The sequence below is a fragment of the Leptosomus discolor genome, chromosome 7, assembly GCF_034619465.1.
Source record: "Leptosomus discolor isolate bLepDis1 chromosome 7, bLepDis1.hap2, whole genome shotgun sequence".
Classification (NCBI taxonomy): domain Eukaryota; kingdom Metazoa; phylum Chordata; class Aves; order Leptosomiformes; family Leptosomidae; genus Leptosomus; species Leptosomus discolor.
This window is the reverse complement of record NC_141397.1, coordinates 15,251,559-15,276,810: the sequence shown is the minus strand read 5'-3', so window position 1 is coordinate 15,276,810 and position 25,252 is coordinate 15,251,559. Positions and strand designations below refer to the sequence as shown.

General features: G+C 37.4%; 1 protein-coding gene across 2 annotated transcripts in view; it reads left to right on the top strand.

Annotated features, from left to right (window-relative positions):
- Positions 1-25,252, top strand: part of ZNF385D (zinc finger protein 385D) — a 437,653-nt gene that overhangs the window by 276,596 nt on the left and 135,805 nt on the right. For both annotated transcript variants that reach the window (XM_086467942.1, XM_086467943.1), the window contains one exon: positions 24,761-24,903. In XM_086467942.1, coding sequence (XP_086324068.1) covers positions 24,761-24,903 — 143 coding nt within the window. The remainder of the gene's footprint in view (positions 1-24,760; positions 24,904-25,252) is intronic.

Genomic DNA, 25,252 nt, shown 5'->3' with positions numbered 1-25,252 from the left:
TAAATTATTTTTATAAAACATATTAAAATGATGACAGCCTTTAAGTTCAGAATTATTTCAGAGTCTTACGGCTTCTACCTCTCTGTGCCTGTGTGCAAATATCCTTCCATATTATTTTGATTTTGTTTTATAACCTGGTGACAGTTAGAGAAACTCTTGCAATTACAAAAATGTTAATCAGGTTACAGGACTCCTGTCAAAGCTTTTGCCTCTCACTGCACTAAAGAAGATGGTGGTACTTGAAAAAGAAGAAATATATTTGGACTTGATAAAGGAAATATTTCAATTTGGTATTAGATCATGAAAAGTTCTTGAAATACGGTAGAGGTCATAAGGACTTCAGTTTTTAAAAAAGATTATTACATGTAATATACCACAAAGATTAATTTTGCAGCTGAAATTGCATAGATGATTGGTAACATTCAGAGAAAATGCAGCAAAAGAGGTTTGCCAGAAATACCAAAGCCTGAAGTGTCTGAGATTGTACTTGAATTAAATTGCTGGGGTTGAACGTGGGAAGAAGCTTTGCTCTGTCGTAGGGCTAAGTCATTATATGGCAAAGCCGCATTCTGTAGGTCAGCCTGTATTCTCAGTGATTTTAGCAAGACATTTCTGCAAAGCCTGCTTAGGGACGAAAAATCTAATACATGAAGCTGCATTATTGGCATGCTCTTATATCTAGACCTCCTTGCCCATTTTGTTGACCACTTCTTTCAGTTCAGCATTCTGATGAACATGTTCCCCTCAAACAATTGTTTGTTTGTTCTGTACGTGTGCACCATAAAGAATTACTCCAATCACAAGCATGGTATGGCAGCTTAAAGAAGTTGTCAAGGATCTGAATCAAATGTGAAATAAGAAAATTCAACTGTAATTTGAAATTGGAATTGTAAGGGAGGTTGCCTCTTGTTAGCATCTATGATAATATGATTCTGTCTTTTTTGATGCTTAAAATTATATCCATTTGAAACTTCTTTGGGTTTGAAAAAAAAGTAAGACATTTTGAGTCCTTATCTAGAGCATTTAAACAAAAGCACTTATTCTATTTTTTTCCCTTTTTTATTTTTCCCCCTATTTCTGCTTTGGCAAAGGTCACAGTTATTTTTAAAAGTTAGGGTTAGATCAATCTATTTCTTTTTTTAATACCTCAGCTAGCTGGCTGAACCAGTTGTTTGGAAATCATGGGAAACTCTTTCATCACTATGGGATCAGGTCCTGGCTCTATTACCCAGCCAACTAATTTACTCTGTTTTATAGTCCCTGCGGATTTCAGAATTTAAAACCATAATGTACCACTTGCTTTTCAAGTAAAGCTTGAAAAGCTCCTGGGGTTTGGTAATGTATAGTGTCTTCATCTCTGAAGCAGTTACAGGAGATAGAAAAATAAGATTGACTGGGAGTGTCTGATAACTCTGGGTATGTCTGTTTCAAATTTTAGCATATTCTTAGGATCTCAAAGGGCTTTGGTTCCTATTGGTAATTTTTATAGTGTGTACTGTTTATGCTTTCTGTTTAATACAAACTGGCAGTCTCTTCCTCACTTCTCCCCTTCAGAAAACAAAACAGAGTCTAAAATGTGGGTTTATGTTAGAAAACCAACTCTGAATATTAAAACTGCTTTCTTAAGGACAAGGGGAAAAAAGCTAGGCTTAATCTACTCTTTGATTATTACTTCACAGTGGTTCTCCTATTTATTTACTTTTATGCTGTTATTGAAAAAGCAGATGGACAGTACAGTTCATTCAAATGAATGCCATGAAAATTTCCTCAGCTTCTTTTGTTGTTGTTGACCTTGTTGACTCAGTCTGTTTACTATGGAGTGTAGTAAGTTATGAAGACAGAGGGAGATAATGGCTGTGCTTTCCAATACTGCTACCCATCGTTGCACTAGGGATCAATATTAAATGGGGGGAAAAAAAAAAGTCAGAAAATACAGAACCTTGGCAAAATCTGCATTTGTGAATGCATAAGGAAGGAGATGGGGAAGAAGCTGGTATTGGCACTGCAGGCAATATTAGTGCTCTTTTTGCTAAGCCAAGTCATTTTTCAGTAGCGACCTGAGGGTCTACTGTCTCTTTAGTGCAATGTTTAGCAAATTAGTTTTTGTTTGCTGGTATTTACCTGTGATAGCAAATCCACTTACCTCCTGTCAAAACCAGCCACGTATCAAGAACATTTAGTTTGCCAGATGTGTGATTATTATATAGCAAGCAAACTGCTCCTTTGTTTTTCTGTTACTGGTAAGTTGTGCCACTGTGAGCAGCAAATTTTTCAGCAGCAAAGTTGCATGAGCTTGTCTGCTTTTAGGTAGCACAGAAAAAAACAGTATCTTTGCTTCAACCCCTCATGCAGCATCTGTTATTTTTGGTAGCCATTTTTATTGCTTTAAGGAAAAGCAAACAAGCATACGTAAAACTTTACCTTATCTCCTATTTAACTTTGCGATTCCTGTGTTTGTGAAGGATAAATTCTAACAAGTTAAACAGGCTGTAAAATGTTGTGTATGCCTATGTAAAGATATGTTTAAATCCTTTCCCTTTTTGTCTCCCTCTGACTGAGGGCATGTCAACCACATGAATATGGGTGCTGTAAAGCCATTGTGGTGCATTATTTCGAGTATCCTTACGAGTTTTTAATGCTCAAGACATGATGTAATCATTTACAAACATTTGTCTCACCAATCCGACCACAGCCTGTCTACCTTGTAAAACAAGGTTGTTTAGTCCTCCTCTCCACATGCAGTGCTAGGGCAGTTGCACTAACCTCCTAATTACACATTTAGTTTCTGTTGGCTTAAATCTTAGTTGCACTGAGTACTTGGAAATTGCATTGGTCTACACAGGATGATATTTCTCTTCTCTTTCTTCCTTTACTAAGAAAGGTTCTGAATTGACTCTTTTTCTTTTCAATTGGGTTGAAGTAAAAATTCTCAATAAACTTAGATTCCCAATGTTTTTCCCTTTTTCGTTTCCTTTTTTTTTTTTTTTTAAATCCTTTGCAGTATTTTTATAGAACTTAAAAGATGTCATCTGTACATATGTAAGACGATAAACCTACTGAATGCTAATTAGCAACCCACCATTTGGGTTCCCATGGGTTCACTAGCACCTGGACATCTGACATCTCTTTGGATATGCTGTATAGAAAGTACAGTGCCTTGCAGACATACCTATCTGTGGTCAGATCCATGTATATGAGTGTGAGTATCCTTCATATTAGCATTTAGCTCTACACATGCTAACAGTGCATGCAACAGATTACCTTTCCAATACATGCAGGTTTTCAAGGTAAAAAAAAAAATGAGTGGCCTTAAAGAGGGACATTACTACACATAAATAGCCCACACAGATAGCTCCTTTGCATGAACGGACTTGCTGAATGTAATAAACAAACACTGAAAGGCTGAAAACACATTTTAAAAAAAATCAAAGCAACATTTGGAATCTCTCTAACAATGTAGATACAATCAAAATGTGATTGTGGAAAGCCTTAGAGTGTGTGAAATGTATACAAACTGTGCTGGCAGAGAAAGGCAGGCAGGCAGCAGGTAAAGCACTGTGGCGTGCTGGTGCTACAGCAAAACGATACTGGCAGCACCACCTTGCACAATCACCCCAAGACGACCGAAAAAAACTTGTTCTGTTTTGCCCATAGTGACTAACTTGGAGTAAAATTGCCGTCACATGCTATCAGCAGCACAAAAGGAAGAAAGTTTATACAAATAGCCTGAAATTACCTTTGTAAAGACAATGAACAATGGTCTACGCGTCACTGTGGACACCCAGACAACTCTACAGATTTTAGGAAGATAATACAGATGTGTAGGACATTATTTTTTTTTTAATTGCTTATTCTCCTATGCCCTGATTTTTTTTCTAAGTTAAACATATCCAAAAGAATCAATGTAGTGAGGAAAAGTAACATGGAACTATCTCAGGTAGGCAGTCTTTGATGATACTTAACATTGAAAGAACATTAACAATTAATACTCCTAAAATATCCCTCAGTTTATTCTAACAATGTCTATGTGATTTGTATAAGCTTTTTGAGCATTTCTAGTAGGAAGATTTCTTCACAGGAATGTTCACAAAGATAACAATTGCATGATACTTTATTGTAATTTATTAAAGGAGTTTTGATCTTAAAAGCTATACCAGCACATTTTCAGCAATCCAAAGCTCACTTTAGATTCATCTGGAAACAGAAATAGTGCCATCTGACCTCAGTATATAGTCAAATGAATTATGAATATTTTATATCAAATACCTGTTTGAGAGACCCCAGCTGAGCTAATATCTTACAAATCACAAAGATAAGAAGAAATAATGTTCATTCTAAATTAGCCTTTTCTAGAAATTCACAGTAATAGGTGGCTAATGTTGTTAGAGAATGTTTAAAATGATAGATAAGTTAATCTTTTAAGAAATCATTCCAAGGTGTCTGTGATAGGCAGATCTCCAGTTTTGCAGGTTCTTCTATCTGTTTAGCCAGCTTCAGTTCTAGTAAGTAAAATAGGGAGCTGATTTTGATAGTGTATTTGTTGAGGTGATACTGACGGTTTGTCTGAAAGAAGTTGGACAGTTTCTGAAATCTGTTGATATTGCGTATGTATGACAACTGCTAGCAGGTGTAAAGAAAAGCTCTCACAAGTTCAAGAATCTTTCAGAAAAAAAATTGAACTTTCCTCACTGATATTGTTTTTACTAAGTCAGATCTGTTCTTCATAGTGAAGGAGGACATTTTCAGAAAGTAATTATTATTTGTAATGAACTGTGGAAAGTGTTAGGCTGTGTTAATAGATTTGCTTGAACTCAATTTCACTTACTGGACCTAACATGCTGAGAAACTTCTATGGCCCCCAGTAAAGTAAGATTTTCAGCTGTGCTGGAAATATTAAATCAGACCTAGTCTAATTAAGGTAACTATCAAAAAATTTGTAACAGTTGTGTTTAATATCTTCAACTGTGAATTAAATGCTCTTTAAAATCTTAAATTGATCATCAGCACTGTAGTCAAGCTTTGGCAGCCACTTGGGCAGCAGTTCTGGGAGTGGAGGATGCTGTCATGCCCAGCATCATGGCCGCCGTACTTTTCTTTCTCACCTGCCACCAGCCTGGAAGTACAGGTGGAAGGATTTATCTGTTCAGGTTGCAGTTCCTGCTCAAACAGTTGTTCCCTGTCTCTTTGCCAGAAGAGGCACTGAATGTGATGGAAACCTGAGCTTGGGCAATTGGGTCACAAGTTGCATTGGCCTTGTGTGGGAAGCCCCGCTTACGGGAAGGTGCACCTGCAGGAAGGCACGTGCTACCACAGGTCTCCCCATGCTAAAGGAGCTCTGCACACTTGTGGAGGAAGACTCCATCAGTTCCTTTGTCCACCTGAGCTTTGATGGTTTCCATAGAAAGGCTCAGAAATTAACAGGCAATGAAAGCTATGTTGATTTTTTTTTTTTTTTTTTAGGAAGTGGTTTAAAACCACCAACCTCTTTTCCAAAAGCTAGCAAGCAGCTCTTCAGCTGCAAAATATGGTCATTATTGCTTTTATTAATTTCCATTACCAAATCATCAATGCCAATAATGATAATATGAAGTTCTTAAGTCAACTGAACTATTTGGTTCTTTACATCCCTAAGTCCATATCAATTCCCATTCTTATTTTTAAAAAAACAAAACTAAACCCCAAACCACTTAAAGCTACCATGACTGTCAATTTTAGGTTTACATTTGCAAGGAGTTCATCTGTGTGGATAGGATGGGGGCTTGCAAGTTTTCCTGATTACGTACAAGTTACGTAGAGTATCTCGGTTCACAGTAGTCCTATTTAAATTCTATTCAGTTTCAAGGGGACAACCTCTCAAGTGATTTGTTGAACTGGGATGCCTTTTTTGCCTCATTAAGGTATGTTATTGGCAATATCATTAAAGAGATCAGGACAATTCAATGAATAGTTCAGTAGTTTATGGTGATTCTCCTCCAGTTAACAGACTCTACACTAGTTAAGCATAACAGCAGCAGTAAAGAAAAGCTGAGGTTTGTTCTTTCCCCTTCCTTCCCACCGCAAGCAGAGGAGTCTTAACATTTTTCTTAGAGCATCATCTCATACAGCTCTGAAGTTTATGACCACAAATCATATCAAGCTATCATTTCTGTGGGTTTGTATCACAGCCAGAAAAAGCTGCATGTGGGAGAAGCTCATTTTCAGTCTGCAAGATTTTAACATTTCCAATTGTGTGCCTGGAGCTGCTGAATGGACATCTATTAAAATTGTATATGGGTAACAATTTCTAGTGACAAGGAAACTTTAATTTGTAATTAGAATGTCGGTTTGACTTTTGAATGTGTCATTTTCGAAAGGCCAAATAACATTATACTGTTATAATAAATAGTGAATTTCAAATTTATAGTGAATTTTAGGGGGAAAGAGATAAAAATCTGATACTAAATCATGTCTAGTAAGAGGTCATTGCCCATGCAGTTAAAGTAAGAGCAATAACTTAAACAAATATTCTCAAAAATAGATTTCCATGGAAAAAAATTAGAGGTTTCTAGTCCCCTCAGGTGTGTATATGCATCCACTGCCTTACATATTTTTTTCAGTGTGCAGTAACCCTCTAAGAAATAGCTCATGCCACCTTTTCCTAGCTGTCAATGAAGAGAAAGAATCCTGAAATCATGTGAGGTGGCGAACTGAACACCAAAGGGCTTTCTAGTAGTAGTCTGTTAGGCTTTTATTAAAAATAAATAAATAAATAAATTGGGCTAAAACCAACTTGCTTATATCTGAAGAGGAAGTTGTAGGGAAACACTGAAGGATCTTACTTACTAAGAAAGAGATGTTCTGATGGGAACCAAGTTCTCAGCTTATACTTGCAAGAGCAAGCGGCCTGTTCACTTCTACCTATTGGACATTGAATTATACCAACTTTCTCAGTCTCTTTTGCTGTTCTTGGGTATCCACCAGTCTTGGTAGTCTGAGTCTACCAATTTAGTAGCATGACCAGACTTGGCTTTGGTAATGAGCTACAAAAATCAGTGTCAAACAGTGCATAGGACAACCTAAAGGGGAACTCTGTATTACTTTCTTTTGTGTCCCTGCTGCAATGTTATTCTACATGCAACTTTAAGCACTTCTTAACAGTTCTGTTAGTATGGTTGGTGCTTGACCTCAGACAGAGAGATCCATTTTACTTTTACCACTTTTGGAACTGCAAAACTCATGTAGCTGAACACCTGAGTCATTTGATGCTTTCTGTGAACTGAAATGGTAGGCTAATTGAGAAATAAAATGTGTATTTTTTTTTTTTTTTTTCCACATGTGGTAGCAACAGAATCTACATAGCAACCCGAAACAGCTGTGTGTGCTCTAGGTCTTCTTAACTAATTTTAAGTATAATTTAGCTATCAGAAGTGTGTAACAAAGAAACCATCCCCATTTAAATTGTACCTTTATACAAACAAGATTACCACATATTCTTCCCAAATCCAAGTGAAACAGAATACCCAGAAATACAGGTTTGCAGAGTCTTTTTCTCAGATACTAAATCCAGTATCTCTGTAACGCATGAATGAAGGCAACAGCTCTATGAAGCTACAGATACTCAGTGTGTGAGTAGAAGTGTAAGGTCCCAGCCTAATGCAGATACATAGACACAAGAACTGTGCCAGCATTGGTGGTTTGGGGCTGAAGAAAGGTGTGCAGATCTTAATGTAAATTTTGTTATGGCTTGGCCCACGTCTGCTGAAATTTTCTCAGTGTTTCAAGTTAACACACCCAAAACACTTTGCTGTGAATCAGGTGATTTATGTTTAGTTCCAACTTCATAGCTGTAAAACTGGCTTGAGCATAGGCTTTGGAATGCAACCCTTATACAGGCAAGCTGTGTTTGGTTTCAGGTTTCTTAGAGGCTTGCATGCAAAATTGCCTCATTGCTTGAATTGATACCTCTAATTAAACTGATTCAGTGTGCCGCACTAGTTGTCCTTTAGTATTACAGCTCAAACTAATACCGAATGTGACTCTCCTTAAGTCACTGGAATTACGAAGAGATAGGAGAGATAGGCCTCTTTTTCTCAACACACTGTCTTTTTTAGTAAATTTATGGGTTTTTTTCTAATGCTTTTTCTAGATCCAAGAAATATGTTCTTGTCTCTGGGATAATCCTATTCTTTTTTAAGGATGTGATGTCAGAAGGAAACAATGGAAGTCTTACTGAGTCTTTTGCAGTATACTTCAAGTACCTTCATTTTCATCTTTTATTTACAGTTTCATGGTGTGTTTCTCTTCTTATGTGGTGCATCTTGGTGTTTTGTGGGTTTGTTTTGTATTTAAAGAAAGTAGTGCCAAATTCTGGATTATGCAAAAAAAATCTCTCCTGTATATGGTAATGCAGGTCAAGTATTCACGGTTCAAGTTGAGCACCCTTGGTAAAATTTTAATTCCGTTTTAGTAGAATAGCAATTCTCTTTGTTTAAAACTCATTGTTATGGAACAGTTTGAATGTTTAATCGGATGGAGTCATGCAAATAAGAGATAGACCTTACTTCTTCATGCATGAACTGAGAAAGAATTAACTTTTCTGATGTCATTCCACCGATGGGAGGGATTGGAATAGTTAAATACATGCAGAAGTGTTTGCAGGATTGAGGTTTGTCTGTGGCTTAGTAAATCCTTGCATTTCTATAGCAATCTGAGAACTCGTTGGCTTGCTTCACTGGTTTAATGTAATTTCATTTTCTTGAAAATGTATTGTAAGATTACCTCTTATAGAAAGCAAAGATAATTGGAGCATGTGAGGGTCTCTTCACTCCTTAGCAATAGAGTAGGAGGACAGGGAAAGAGATCCAACTTGTCAACACATGGTTCCATTGAAGGATCTTTGCGCTTGCCCTGCCATCTTAGCTTCCCAGATATTGTAAGGTTCTTCTGATCACATTAATATACCAGATTTATTGAAGTTCAAAGATGGTAGGGTTTGGAGCCGGGTGGCTTATGCATCTCCAATAATAAAAACAGATTGAGAAACCACTTGAAATATTTGATATACAACTCAATTAAATAGATGTATGTTGCCTAAATTGATTGGATTAGTTTTCTATTTTAATGTGAAGAAGTAATAAAAGTGTTAGGAACATATAAAATAATGTGATGCAAAGAAGTCAAATTATGATTATAACTTCACTTCAAGTAGTCACAAAAAAGCAATGCAAAGACTTAAAAGGATCAGAGCAAATACTTCCTTCTATAACATACTCAATAACCTCTGGGATTATAATAGCTAGAATTAACATTATGAAACTGCATGATTCTGATCCTTCTGATCTACATAGATTATCTGAAAAGTCTGCACAGGAATTTTTCTCCTCTTGGTACTGTATTCCATTTTATGGTGTTTACAAGGCCTGGTAGCAATGCCTTTCAAGAATCACACTTGCTTTAGTGTGTCTCAAATAACTGTGTTATGTAGCAGAATCAAAGGTAGTTCTTCTGTTTTGGTTTGTTTTTCTAGCAGAGAGGAGTTTACAAATAAAATAAAACATGTCAGCTGAGACTTTTTTTTTTTTTTTTTTTTTTTGCTGTGGAGTGACAGTTTTGTCCAAGGTTTGATTTTTTTTTTTTTTTTTGAGCACCTTAGTAATGAGGTAGATGAAAGATAGTTTTTAAATGGAATGAACTGAAATGGTTGAGGTGGGTTGTTTATATACTACGACTGTTTCTAGATGTATTTACAGTTGGTTCAAGAAATGCTGAATTGTACATCATGAATAACTGTGAAAACAAAATTGGTGAATGTCTAACTTGAGTTTCTGATGCACACGAAGTGAAATTTTAATAGCTATGTAGGGCTGAAAGTAAATATTCTGAGCAGAATGATTGCATGAGCAAAAAGTGAGCTCCCTAAAAAGTTAATTAAATATTTTATATCTCTCTTCTATGTTTAGTTCCTAGGACGGGGTCTATAACATTTTAAGATGCCTTGATAGAGGACCAGAACATAGGTAGGCTGACTGAAGAGCAGGCCAGGAAAGGTGTTATTACTTGACCTCTTTTCATCTTCTTTTTTCTGTAGAGAAGGTTTCAGGCTGTTTCTGACCTATGAAAAATGCAGATGAATAGTATTTGTCCCTCCCACCATGCCTTGCCATCCTAGCCAGCAGTGAAATCTACACACCATTCCTTTCCACATTTTATAGTACTGGGTTTTTTTTATCTAGGTTTTTTTTTCCTGTTTTTTTTTCCCCCGTTGTTTTTTGGTGGTGTTTTTTTTTTTTTTTGGGGGGGGGGGGTGGGGAGGCGGGGTTGGGTTTGTTTCTTTTTTTTTTAGAAATTCACCCATATAAAATGGTAACCAAAGATACACAAGATACTACCCTGCAGCCTTTTGTTTACAGCTACAGGCTGAGTGGTCGACTCAGGAAACCTTATGAAAAAATCTGTGTCAGAACCTGTAAAAATATCTTTGCTTTCTGGGTGTGGAAAAAGTTCTGAATGGATTGAATAATAACGTGTATTTATCATGGAATAATTTTATGTCACACAATGGTAAAACGCTCTTAAGAAAAGAAATATGAACATATTCTTGGGGTTTTGGCCAATTGTTTATGCTAATATAATGAAAACTCTTCTGTGTACATGTGTAAATGTAATTGGATTGTAATCAATAAAATTACCAACCAACAATCACAATTTATATTAGCCAGGGGCAGGGATTCCCATTCATTAAATCTGTGGAGGACATGCCTTTATCTATTCCTGTGGACGCAGCCTGGAGCATCAAACATGTCATGGATTAGATAAATTGGGCCTGACATGCCTGTGTTCCTGGAAAATAGGACAAAAATTTCTTTTGTCCTTTGTGTCTTGTCTGCAAAAGCAGTGGTACTTTCTCTCTACCTATGGAGAATGACAGGAGGTAATTTTCCTTGCTTGAAAAACTTTTTTTAAATAATAGGCATGCTTTACATAGAGATGTAAAAAATGGACCTGCCAGCATTTTCATAATCAAGAGAAAGGACAGTCAACCTACTAACTGCCTATTCCAGCTCTCAAAGCATTTGCCTAAATTAGCTCCATCAGGTCTAGGCTTGCCAAAATTGAAGTTTCCATAGCCCTTTTTTTATAAATAGCCATTTTTTTAGAACTTCTCCACTGAAAAAGAATGTATTCACATACCCGGAAAGTCACAAGCCCTGTGGTCAAGGGATTTTTGTGGGTTGCTGGAAACTCAAGCTGAATTCCCTCATGAAGTGAATACACACGTAGGCAAATCTGAACCACCCCGAAAAGAGATTATTGTGCACGTATTCCCAGTTAGTCAAGAGCCCAACTATGGGGACGTTTCCCCGAGGCATTGAGGACTTAGAGCAGGTTCAATATGGGCCTTTGATTAAAATACAGACCTTAATTTCTTTCAATTTTTGCAACTCTTATAAGGATTTGCTTCCATAAGAGTGTAACTTATGTATAGATCTGCAGAGAAGACAAATCCTGTCAGAAATTTGTAAAACGGAAAAAAGGTAAATTTCGCAGTTTTTTCTCTCCCTCTCCTATTCACCAGCAATGCGTCAGCCAAAATGCCATAGAAGAATAGTTATGATTAGTTATCTGTAACTTTGTGATTGCAGGGATGTGTGCAACACCAAAGCCTGATTCAAGGGAGATGGGACTCATTTCTTATTGGCATAAAATGTGGTTTCAAACTGGTCCTCTATGACAGAAAACAGAGAGACAGCTTTATATGAGTGAATTCAGGATAGTCTAATTTGTGTTTTTCTCTGCTGCTGCAGAAGGGTCATGGCTGGGATCTGTTAGTGAAAGTGAAGGTAGAGAGAATGAAGGTAGCCTGTTTGTGCAGTGGAGCATTTAGATGTTCAGAGAGTTAGTCGAGCTCTGTTATTTCATTATTTCAAATCCTTGTGCCTTTAGAATTTGTTTTTTTGTTTTTTGTTTTTTGTTTTTTCTTTTTGATGGCTCAAAGTGTTACTCAAGAACCAGAATTTGATGGCTCTGAGCTCTGTTGCTTGGGTCTGCCACCGTAGACACTGAGAGGAGCTCATTGTGCTGTAAAATGTTTGCAGGACCACCTTTCATTGGCATCTTTAACAGTCTTCTCTGCTCTGATTTGTAGTGAGCTGGATTCAACTCCGACTCCACATCATTAGTATTTGTGGGCTGATGCTCTTACAGAACACTATATGAAATATGTTCATGTGATCTTATGTATCTTTATCTGTTATGTTGTATCATGGTGTTTATTTTTGCTTACAGTTTTTGAATAATGACTTACTGGTTTATGGAGTAGCTATTTTCTTGATTGTAACTGTGTCTGTTCAAGCATAATCCCACAGTTTTTGGAAGGAAATAAAACCACATATTAATCACAGTATACTGTGATATAATACCTAGAAACTGTTTTCCAGGATATCATGTGGCACATATTTATCCTTGTTTATAAAGAAAATTAATAAATAAAGAAAAATTATTTGAATTGCACAAAAGCAGTGTGTGATTGACATAAATATTTTTGGGCAATGATGTTAGTATTTTCTAGATACAGTACAGTTACACAACTATTACTTTTTAAGTATGTTATAACACATCCTATTTAAACTTTATTAAAACTAAATCTGTGTCTGGATATAGAATTTCCATAAAACATCTGTTTAATTGATTCTGGCCAAGGTTCAAATTTCTCCCATTGATTTCCAACATCCTATTCTTTTATTTCTGTTCTTGTTCTGCCTGCTGCCTTCTTATTTCCCCTCATCTTCTCTTTCTTCCCTCTCCACTTTTCCTCCTCCCAAATTTGATGCAAACTCCTTGCCCTTAACATCATCTTGAGGGTTTTATGCTTTATCAGCACCTGCTCTCCTTTCACGGTTGACCCCTTGCTGAACTCAAAACTCTGTACTGCAGTCCAGAACTGCTAATCATTGGCATCCCTAGTATTTGTCAGACAAATGAAGAATGTCTCATGTGTTGTTCAGTACAGCAAAGCAAAGGTTCTAAGAAAGTCAGTGACAATCTGCAAATTTGAGGTGAATTAAATGACTCATCTCTTCATGCTGGAAGGCTGCTAACTTGTTAGTGTTCATGCTTTGATCTCATGTGCTTGCCCAGCTGTTACGTTGCAGTCACTGTAGTTAACCTTCAATTTTGGGCAATGGGGCAACAAAGCAACATCTGATTTCGCATCTCCGTAAGACAGTGTGATGTAAGCTGAGGTGGTACTTAACAGGAGACAGGAAGATTTTTCTTTCCCCAGAGTGCAGTCGGCCTTATTTTTTTCTTCCTTTCTGTCTTTTTTTTTTTTCTTTTTTAATTGCCTGCTGATGAAAATCCAGAGATTAGTCATTGCTGACACATGCATGTGTGCTTTGAGGTTGCATAAAGTTCTGTTCTACTAAGGCTCAAACTTAACAGTTAACTAAACATTTTATCCCTCTCTTCCCCTGTCTCTGTGGGGACAGCAGATTGCCAAGAACCGTCTGTTTTTCCTTTGCTTCTCAATACAAAGCATGGGTTGCCTGCTAGGATAACTTTGATTTTTTCATCAGCTGCTTTTTCCAGAACATCTTGGTCACAGATAAAGCCTCAAACTCTTGTGTTTTTTGTACAAATAGCTCTATCTCCTGAGGGCTGAACTGGTTTAGTTTCATTAAAGTGTAGTAGAAGTTTTATGAAAAGTAATGGGTTGGGGTTTAGAGACAATCAGGCAGTGTGATCTAATAGTTTTTTCTGGGTTTGTATCCTGAGAAAGAGGAGTATGAAAGATATTAATGTTTGCAGGTTTGATTTAGTTTTCTTTAAGAACTTCAGATATTTCATTTATGAGCGCGAAATCAGGTGCTTCATTGGTGGGAAAAGTTCCTGAGTCAAATAACTTGAAGTATCTTTAATTTAGGAATGCATATAGGAAAAATGATGATATGATGTATAGTTTTATCTTAACAAGTATCTTTCAAGACACCATGAACAGAATAGCTTTATGTCCAGTAGCCTGTCCTTTAAAACTCACTTCTGTCTAACCTGACTGTGTCTGCTTTCTTTACCCATTTGTTAATCCTGTGCTTTTGTTTCCACTATTTCTCCCCGTTAATGTTCAGGAAGAAATGATACCACTTACTCTTTTGCCTACACATAAAAGACCGTAAACCTAATATTTTTAAATTTATATACGGACTGGTTTTTGTGAATCAAAATTCTGAGACTGTAATAGTTTCTGATTTATTGTGTTAGCGTTTATGTCTTTATGCATGGGGAAGAAAAATGAAAAATATTGTTTATTTCAGTAAGTATGCATTTCTGCTGTGCACATATACATAGGCAGTCCTCTGTATGCAAAAACTGTGAGGTTAATTCAGCAGGGAACCTTGCTGCAGTCTGTGCAACACTGGCATAGGCTCACAGAGGTGTTTTCATGGCTGTTGTTGTCTGCTACTTGTAAGACCAACAGCCAGGTGGATCTACATAGCCATAGACTTTCCATCACTCTTTGCTCTATGCGCCTCTCTCCATCCTTCCCTTCCTGTCATTCTGTGGGGCTAGCTTTGACCTGGGCCGACTTTGCTCTTTTTTACTTGGATTCTGCCATCCTTCTAACTTGGTCACTTCCTGAGTTGATCTACCTGTTACTCAGTAAAACACGAGAGGTTTGACACCTAGCAGAAGAGTGAAGTGGTGCTCTGGAAACATGCAATAACTGTCGGCATTAAGTTCCACTTACTCTTGCACCATGCAGTTAAAAATATGTAAAAACTATTTCCAGTGAATTATTAATAAAACTTGTTGAAGTTGAGCTTTCCCAATGCTAAATGGAAGAGGCGTTGCTACACAGCACTATCCTCACTGAGTTTAGTAGCAGAGTGTGTCCATTTCATGGTATTATGTATTTGTCTCAGTTGTATGCTTGTTTCATTTAAAGTAAAGACATCAGAAGTTAATAGTTATTTCTTTCCCAAGCATGCCTTTGAAAAATGGCACTTTTGAAATTGCTAATATATTCATCATAAAAATGAAAAATTCTTTGAAAATCTGTTTGCAATATAGTGTTCTGATTAATAACCCTTGGAAATCTGTGCTCATTATACCGTAAATATGACCTTCATAAAAACATGAGAAAAATCCAACTGCAGAATATGCCAGGTCAAAGATTCTTTTAAATGTCAAAAATTGTAAAGCTTTAAAATTAATATGATTCTTATTACACTTGGCTGATGCTTGTATTTTTGCTTTAGTTTGTTTATTTATGGTGGGTTTTTTTAAGTCTTTGTGGTTAGGATCTATTGGGAGACTGTGACCACAGGGGAGCCACATTTTAGGATGGATAACTCTTCATGCCCTTCAGCAGCTTCCTCCCTGTCATTCAATACTTAGATTCATTTAGTTTGTAACATTTTTGCTGGTCCTGTAGCTGATTAGATCTGGTAAGGTCTAGTTGCTCTCTAGTAGAGGTACTAACCACCTACTTTGACCTGCTGGTTAGGACACATACAAAATGCCCTAGTCAATAATGGCGCAGTCAGTCTAGCACAGTAAGAAAATTTCTTTATCTGCTGAAAGCTGTACGTGCAGTTTTGGGGAAATGCGTATTTGTAACACTGTGCCTTTCCTCTGACTTCATCACATTGCAGTGCTCCTCTGAAAACACCCATGCTTCCCACACAGTTCATGACGCACCTTAGCTTTAGTCTGTATATAAATCTTTCTGATGCACACTGGAAATCGTACTGTGGGTAGGTGCTTTACGTGAGAATAGCTAGACATGGTCATGAAAAGAAGAGAGAAAACTGGTTTTGCTTTAATATCTGGACAAATTTTTCAGGCCTGGCATTACTGTTTGGTATTAGGAATGTCGGGATACTACTATATATTTCCATCTCACTCTAGGCAAGGCAGGCTTTTCACTTCCTTGGGTTCACTTTCTTGCTAAAGAAAGCAGAAAGTTGAGCAGCAGGGGAAGGAACTTCAGAATAGAGCTGGGAATATATAATTTGCTGAAAATAAAGAGAATTATTAGTGCAGATGTGGACTCACCCGTCTACTCATCTTCCCTCTAGCATTTATGTCTGGGAAGGAAGAATAGGTTTTGACATCGTCTTTGCTATTGTGAGATCACTTAAGTCTGAGTGAAAGTGCATTCGGTTCACTAGTAGGCTAAAACCGGGGAAGGACGTTACAGAGCTCAGAGCACTACATTTAGGCACCCGGGGCTCAATTCCTTGATTACCGGGTGAGCTGTGAGCAGGTGACATACTGTCTGTCCTAGGTTCCTATCTGAAAAATGAGGATAATCTCTTGCCGTGTAGAAATGTCCTTAGAATTAATACCAGGACTGCATGGAGAAAAATAAGACTTCTGGGTTTCTAACATTTGATTTTGTTTTATAAGGCAAATGGAAATTGAAAGCTCCTCCATTCTCAAGAGGGAGGAGAGCTGAGGTTCATGGGCATTTTGCTTGTTTGCCTTCTCTGAAGCCATGATGCTGGCAGTCTTAGGCTTTCTGGTTCTCTGGTAGCTCGCATGGCTGGTACTTGGTATGGGCAGCAAGTAATAAACAAGGTGGCCAAATTGGACAATTTCTTGTTGTTTCCTTCTGCTAGAAACAGCCAGAACTTTACAGAAAGTGGAACATTTGTTTTGGATCGTTTAATTTTCAGTGATCCAACAGCTTCCAATAGGGAAAAAAATAATCCAAATTTGTCTGACCAACTGGAATAAAACCTCAGAGGATTCTGAAGAGCTCAATTAGGTAGGTCATGTTGCTGAATTAAAAACCTTAGTTGCTGCCCTTGTGCAATTTATAATCTATAGAAGATGTAGCCTGTAGTGAGTTAGTAGAATTCATTGCTAGGCAGTGTTAAGTACTGAAGTCCAGATAGGGTTTTTTTTCAGTAGATTTTATTTAATTTAAAAAATATTTTAATTGGTAAAGTGTGTCCTGTGGACCGCAGCGTGTTGTAGATAGGGAGGGAAAGGAGTGACACTTTGTGGGGTTCATGGAGGCTCGGACATTAGCATCCTTGTGGGTTGAGGTAGGTAAGGTCTGCACAGTGCTGTGCACTTTGATCCTGTTCAGACAGACTGGGCTTTATTGTCTGTAACCTGGGCCTACCTGTCTGTTAATGCAGATAGATAACGGCAGAGGAACAGGAGGGAAGAAGGCAGCAAAAAGGGAGCAGGAACTTGAACTTCTTTAGTAAAAGTAAGGACAAAAATGAAAGGAGATAACGAATATCAGAGTATTCCTGCAAATTTGTCTCTACGTTTTCCTAGTCCAGCATTATAATAGTAGTTTCACAGGATTCTACACAGTGAAAAGAGAAATATACTCCTTTAGGTGTACAGATGGGTACATTTTTCAATCAAAATTCTTGTGTTAGGATGTATGATTTTATGTTTTCCAAAATGCTATTAAGTGTGAAAGAAAAGACTTTAAAAAAAAACCCAGTGTGATGCATAGCCACAGGCTTCTGAAAGTAATAAGAAAAAGAATTCATTTTCTAAACTAGCTCACTTTGCAGGAATCACAGAATAAATATTGTCTCTAGACAAAATAATACTTTGAATAGCAGCAAGTGACCAGAGCTGACTCAAACTTTCCAGGTGAATAGTGTATGTGCTGAAGCGCACTCTATAAATAAATAGTGGGTACAGATTTGTGCCAAACTGGAAGAGTTTACTTCAAAAAAAAAAAAAAAACCCAAAAAAAAAACCAACACTGAAAGGAGGAAAAGAGGGACAGAGATTAGAAAATACTTAAAAATATTTATGTAATGAGTAGTTTTTAATTGTTTGGGTTTGTGTGCTTGAAATTTGCCAATGTTTAAATAATGAAAACGGATAAGTGTTCAAGCACAATCTATAGAATTTCAATTTTTCATTTTGGGTGAAAGAAATGTTTCAGCTGACACAATGATTCCCCACCCCCCCACCCTCCAATTTATTTTTTGGTTTGGCCAGTGAACTGAAAAATCAATTACTCGCAGATCTCCACAGCTGAGACAGTGTTGCATTCATCCTCTTCAAAGTGACTAGTCACTGTTCACATTACTAACAGTAAAACCTATGAAAGGACAGCTTGTTTTTCCACACAGTATACTTGATCGTCAAGCTGTGTCAGGAGAGTCAGTGGGATAGAGGTTGGAGCCCCATTTTGAGGGTTCTTCTTTTCTCGTGGGTGTCAAATATTTAATACAATTGGGTTTTTTCTTTCTTTTTTGAAACTAAGAGGGAATATATGAAACAATATTGTGTTTAAATGTGACTATCCTAATTTTAAAAATATTGTTGAGATTATTATATAATGAAAGCACTCTCCAAAAAAAGTCTGTGAACAGTGCAAGAGTCAAAAGCACCTTGTTTTAAGATACTTGTTTCTCCTTCCAAAAAAAAAAAAAAAACACAAAAACCAAAAAACCAAAAACAAACCACACACAAAACAACAACAACCACCCTTTACAAGGAACTGAGTTCTAACACTATAAATGGTCAGAAAATAGATTATCTGAGCAATAAATTCTCAACTGGTATCATGTATTTCTTCACACATAACCTCCTTTCAGTCCATATGGAATGATATGTAGCCTACTAAAATTGTGTATTTAAAAGTGTATCTATTTATGCACACAACAGGTACAGGTTGCATGTTATCCAACTCTGTATGCTGAGTTCATATTTCAGTCACGAGTAGTATAATAACTACTAAGTAGTTTGGTGACTAGGTGAAGCCTATTTTGCCATGTCAGGTTAGATCACTGGTGCTACTTATTATGGAACTAAACTTACCTTTAAAGTGACAATCCAGTAGTTTTTAAGAAAAGTATCTTTTGCAAAAATGAAGACTATCATACAGTGATAAAAGGGAGTACCCTACTGACTGGAGGTCATGACAAATTACATTAAGTTAGTTCCTAAAAGCCAGAGCTACAATTCATGTCGCGTTGTTGTATCCTGGAGAAGGTTATTCTTTTGTCTTTAGATGTCTTTAAATTTCCCATTTTATCAGATTCTCTGATGACCTAAGTATGTTTTCTAATATTTTAGATAAACAAAGTTCATTATTCATCATGGCTAGCCTATTGTTCTGAATTTCTTATGTCTTCATGGTCTTTTTGAAGAAAATCCTTTCAAGTACGCAGTTTCTTTGGCCCACTGACAAACTAAATTCATAATGAATTAATAGTTCTAGGTGATACTGAGTTATCCAAATGTAAGTTTTAGCATTTGTAAGACAGAACATGAGCTCCCCACATATCCCTTCACTTTTATACTTCAAAATAGCCTGAGTTAGTTTTCTTGAAAATTTTCCAGGAAAAAGAAACCTCTTTTGGCACAGGCTCTCTAGGATATATTGTAATGCTTACTGGCTGCGAACTGTCAGATATTAGGATCCTATATAAAAAATATTAATGATAATTTTTGAAGTTACCTTTTTAAGTTACCTGTAAGTTAACTGTTAAGTTGGAAACCAGTGGTGCTTTCCCAGCTACTCCACTGAATCATACCAGCTGAAAGGGTCTCTGAGCTTCTGCCAAGGCAAAATGTGTGTATTGTTTTGATCTCAAATAAGTTGTCATGGAAATATTGGGAGAGGTGTGAGATGGGGTGGAAAACTTGGGTATATCCATATCTTGGAGAAACTAAATTATGATACTGAAAACAAACGTAGATTCCAGGATGGAAGGTAAATTGAACATTAGTTTAGGGTATCTCTGATGTATTGAAAATGGCTTGTACATGTGGCTAGAAGGAGAGAGTTGCAAAGTAATGAAGGAATGAAAATGGCATTCTGCAGAGGTTTGCTTTTTCACTCGATGTTTATGATGGTAATAGTTAGTGATGGAAGAACTGCAAAAGATTTAGATTAATGGGGTATTAGTTTAGAGTTCCTGCCTGGTTTATGTACCTCCAAGTTCCAAGTGTATTGCAAAAAATTATCTACATTATTTGTGTCTGCAAAATTTGGGCTGGATATTTCCTTAGGAAAGGCTATTTGATAATGATCTGGTGATTCGTTTTCTGGAAACTAAACCTGTAGTTGGGTTTAGAGTACTGGGAATGAGTGTGTACATAAGGAAAGCCTGTGTATGGGAAGATGTAGCGTATCTTTCTCTATAGCCAAGTCACAAAATACAGCAATATGCAGTTGCCAATTTGTTGAGCTGTTTGTTAGGGGACCTGAGGGACAGGGATCTTGACCTCCTCCAGAAACGTTAAGAGAACTTATTATTTATTATCTTGTATATAAAAAACACCCTGCTTTGTCATGTCTCTTTACTCTAAGACTATTTTCTTTTGTTTCCTTTGTGCATATTCAGTCTTTTTGCTTCTCTTAATCCAGATTTTAGAGGCGGTAAAGAAGCTCTTTACCTAGCACTGATCTGAGGGATATTTCAGGTGAACTGGGCACAAAAATTTGCATGGGAGGCTTTCTCATCAGGAAATGCTGGTTCATTGAAAGCAAAAATTTGACCCATAAGGTGTTAATGTTTTGTAAATAAATCTGACAAAAATGTCTTTAAGATAAAGTCAAAACTTTAGTGTTTTTAAATAATCTGATTTCTTCTTGTTGTAATGACTTATCATTTTTAAATCTATTTTCAATTCTGTAGTGAAACATGTTCTCTAAATCAAACTGGGGGGGGAACACAGTATTTATTGACATTCCAGTACAAAACAAATAAAATGTGATGACTCCTTATGGAATGAACAGTTTGAGGCTTAACCTGCAGGAGTCATCTTTTCATCTGAATGTTTCTGTTGTCTTCCCTTGATACTGGGTACACGCAAGAAAGGTGTTCTAGTGATAAGTTCATATCACCAGTAGTTTCTGAAGGAGAACCACTTCAGTAGGCTATGTCACAAAGAGCATAAATCTCATGTTGCGCATGCGGATTTGTACCACGTAGGCTGCCTGTGCTCAGAGCATAATGCTGTATTGCCAAACAGATTACCCTAGTGTAGGGCAAAATGTCTAGTTCCAACTGGAGATGCAAAAGTGCATCCATGTGTAAAAATTTACAGCTTGATTGACACTGGGAGAGTTCTCAAAAACTGCCTCAGTGAGATATAGGAAGGGGCAAAGTTTTGTGGCAAGCTTTTCTTCAAACTTGTTAGCTCACGCTTAGCTTGGATGTATTGCCAGTGCCTCTGGCCAAGAGATTATCTTGCCTGCCTTTTAAATTCTCTGAAAATTGAAGAAATGATTACTTCGATCTTGGTTAAAATGATGAGCTAATTAATCTTCTAAGTTGTATTATTCTAGTGCTTCCTACAAAGATTAAGGTAAAAACATTGACATGAATTTCCCAACTGTTTGGAACATTCATCTCCCATTTAGGATCTAAATGGGCTGGAAAGACCCTTCCTCTTTAGAAAGACATTAGACTAACATCACTAGCTTGTAACACTGGTAAGTAACACTGTATTAGTAAATATGTTAGTATCCTCCTATTTTAAGAAATTGTAGCACACACCTCATAACGTGTAACTTTAGACCTGTACTGCCCTGCATTTTGGGGGTACTGTTACATCTCAAGTCAAGCCATGCATGCACCTAGTTTTCGGCAAGGATGCCTATGTGAACTTCAGGTAGTAATACAGAGCATCAAACACAGGCTGTGGACAAAGTCTGTCAGTGGTGTGGGATGTTATCCTAGCGTGGAGCTCCAAACCTTGCTGGTAGAAAGTCTGTAAAAAGGCTGATATTAAGACTTAGTTGTGTGTTGATCAGCAGTGTTGCATCACACAGGGAAAGCTATGGAGGTCTTTCAGAAGCTTATCATACAGAATACCAAAAGAGTCATAAGCAATCTTCATGGTTCCTCACCCTGATCCAGCGTTCAGTAACACTGGATAACTAAAAAGGACCTATGTCTTGCTATAGTAATTTTCTAAGTGTGCAGTTGTCACACATAGCACTGCTATTTACAATGTGAAATCAGCTTCATGAGTGTTAGTGCACCTCTCATTCTTTACCTTCAATCTGGCTTTCTCGGTTCTCATGTTTTCCTTCTGTCATCATTTCTGCCCTTGATATCCTTCTTTACGATAAGGACTTATGTACATGTGTTCTTCAGGAACTTTTCCCACTGGACTTCTACCACACTCCATCCCTCTGCTAATGGATTAGATGGGAAATAGTTAAAATTTACATTTCCAAATGTTGTCCAAAGTTTTTCCCTTGAGTCGCAAAAATCTTTGCCTTTGCTTCAGGTTTTCTGTTGCTGATTCTAGACTGCAACTCTGAACAGGTTAAATAGAAAGAGAAACTAATTTTTGCAGCCATAAACATTAGATAGTTGCTTTCAAGCAAAAGCTCAAATTTCATGATACCTGTCACATGCTCCACCATTAAGGGACATGTCTGACATATTGCAAAAACAGAGAGCAGCTGTGCTCCTGAACATACTAATTTTCTGTGCTGCTGTAGCCAGGACTCTGGTAGATTTTTATACTCTGTTCCAGAGGCTCTGAGTCCCAGCCAAGGTCCTGCAGAGCTGGCCGAATTTTTCCTTTTAAAGTGTGTTCTCATCCCCAAATGACTTTGTGTAGCCCTGTCTGGCAGCAGCAGGTGGGTGAATGCCTAGTCATGCCACAGGGAAGGATCACAGAATAGAAATATTTCATCCTTTGTCGCATGGTATCCTAGAAGAGTATGGGATAGCAATGCTGTTTCTCTAGGTAATCCAAACCTGCGAGGCTCTCCTCCATCGCACTGAGATAATACACTCAACAAGCTGGGTCCCCAAGCATAGGTGATATTTCTCAGTCCAGTATGCATTTGCATCTGTGAGTTGTAGGATGTTTAATCAGCTTCAAATTCTTTACTATTGCCAGGCAAATGCTCACCGAGACATTTTTATGTGATTCTCTACAATCTCAGGTGCAGCCTGAAGATGTCTTAGTAAGGTTTTTATTAGTAGGACTGACTTCCCTTCATCGTCTGTAAAAGCTTCATGTTAGAAAAATTAAGTATTTCTAGCATCTAAAAAAATACCTTTATGGGTCTTTCCTATTCAGAGATTGTCCTGTTCAACACTAACTTATCATTCTGACCTGTTAAATTTATTTTTACACTGTTTTGTAATAATTCCATGGGAATGTAACAATTACCAAACCAATGGCAATCATTAAATACTTGATGATTCTATGCTGGTGAGGTATGGAAAGGAGATATGCTTGTCCTCTGCTTTTCTGTTGCCCATATCCTTAGCTGCTCTATTCAAAGAGTGATTTGGTATGCCCTTACGTTAAAGTAAATGTAGAAATCTCTCCAAAAATGGCAGTTGCTCTAGGGCAAAAACTAGTGTGAGATTGGAGTCAACCCTAATCCAATACCTTTAGTTTACTATTGGGTAATGTTTTCCTTTCGATGATTCTTAGTGAAATGCTTCACAGAGGAGCTGAAAGTTAGCAAAAAAATACTGTCTTCGAAAATTTGGCTCCAACTAATTTTATACCCAAAAGAGGACTGTGGATGATCTGCTACAACTGGTTAATTAAATCCTGTGCTGTTAGGCCTCAATTAGATGCATTAAATTGCAAACCTTGTTAGCAGATTTGCTGGCCAAATATGGAGAAATTCCATATATCATTCTGACTACTTTATATTTGGGCTCTTAAACAACATATGCAGCTTGTCTAATGAACTGTCTGTATGTATGAAAGGAAAGAAAGAAAGAAAGAAAGAAACAGATTTAGGTTCTCTTCCTCTGTTGGTCTGTCGGCCTGCATCTCTGTTCAATCAGTGGGGTAAATCTCCCCTTACGTTTTTAAAAAATGTTTCTTGGGCTCTTACCAGCAGGTTTTTACAGTCTGTTGCCTGCCTCTCAGATTAGAACAACACTGGCATATTTTAACAGTTTCCTAGGATCCAAATAGTCTTTAATTAACAGGGAATTGATGTTTTGGAGTGCAACCAAAACATGGGAGACATTGGAAGCACAGAACAGGCTTGAATCCTTCCAGCTTTTAGCTGACTGTGGCAAGGCACAAATAAATAAGTAAAATAGGGTCTGCTGCGAACAGGTAGTGACTTATTGGTATGCAAGGGGATTTCTTCATTTGCATTATGTTCCCACAGAGTTGGAGGTTGATAGCATTATCCAGGAGGAGCTTTCTCCTGCACAGTGTGAATCAGTTCCACCCCTTGCAAGAGCAGAAAGTGTTCGTCAGAACCTTTCCAAAACCAGAATTTTGGTGGTGGCTGAAATTGTTCTTAGTTTAGATTTGTATTGATCAACTTTTGAGGCAACAAGGTATGTTGTGTTTGTGAAATTTAGTTTGACTCTGAAGCTGTAAGCTCCACGAGTGAGCATTTAATTAAAAAATCAAAAGTCCGCAAATGACATCACTGAGTTGAACAGCTATTTGTTGTTATTTTTCTTCTGGAGCAGTTTGCCTTTGGAGGGTTGGGATGAAACCCTGAAATTATAGCAAAATGAGACTACCTGAAAGTGTAGTGGAGTCAGACATACACTGAACTATTGTTCCAGACAATCGAGGGAGAGAAATGGTATATTAGCTACTTTTAAATAATGATAAATTGATACCTAAAGCAATTACTAGCTAAGAATTATAACCAACAGTCACTGAGTCAGCTGTGCTCTTTTTCAGTAATGCAGTAATTTGTGGACAAATAAAAAGGTATTTTTTTAAATCCGATATTGACTTTTTATTGTTGCTTTTTTTGTGTTGGCTTTTTTTTTTTCCCCCTAATCATAGTACTTGCTGAATGCCTTCTATCTCTTTCTGCACTTAGGTGGTACATGCCAGAGCCCTGCTCTTCCAGCCCTAGTGCGTCCTCCTGCTCCACCTTTGCAGCCGTCGCTGGATATTAAACCATTTCTTCCGTTTCCTCTGGACACTGCCGCAGCAGTCAATCTCTTCCCCAACTTCAATGCAGTAAGTACAGTCCTAACAGTTACTGTCCGCCTCACTGAGCCACAGTTTCCATGGAAGACTCAAGAGGGCACAAAGTAGAATTTTATGTACTCAATTAAACCTGGAATATCCTCTCCCTTGCTGAGGGCCAAATAGCTCTTTCAGACACACTGGTAGGCCATAAATTAAAGCCTAGCTGAGTGTTAGCCAGAAGTAACGTAGAAGGAAAAAAATTATATGATCCCAAGTGATGTGCAGTAAAGTTGCAGGCCGTACTCAGTCCCAGGGCTTGTGAGTTTCCCACTCTAATTTAAGATGTCCAGAGTTTCACTAACCTACAGTTTGCTGCAACTCTCAGGGAGTGGAATTC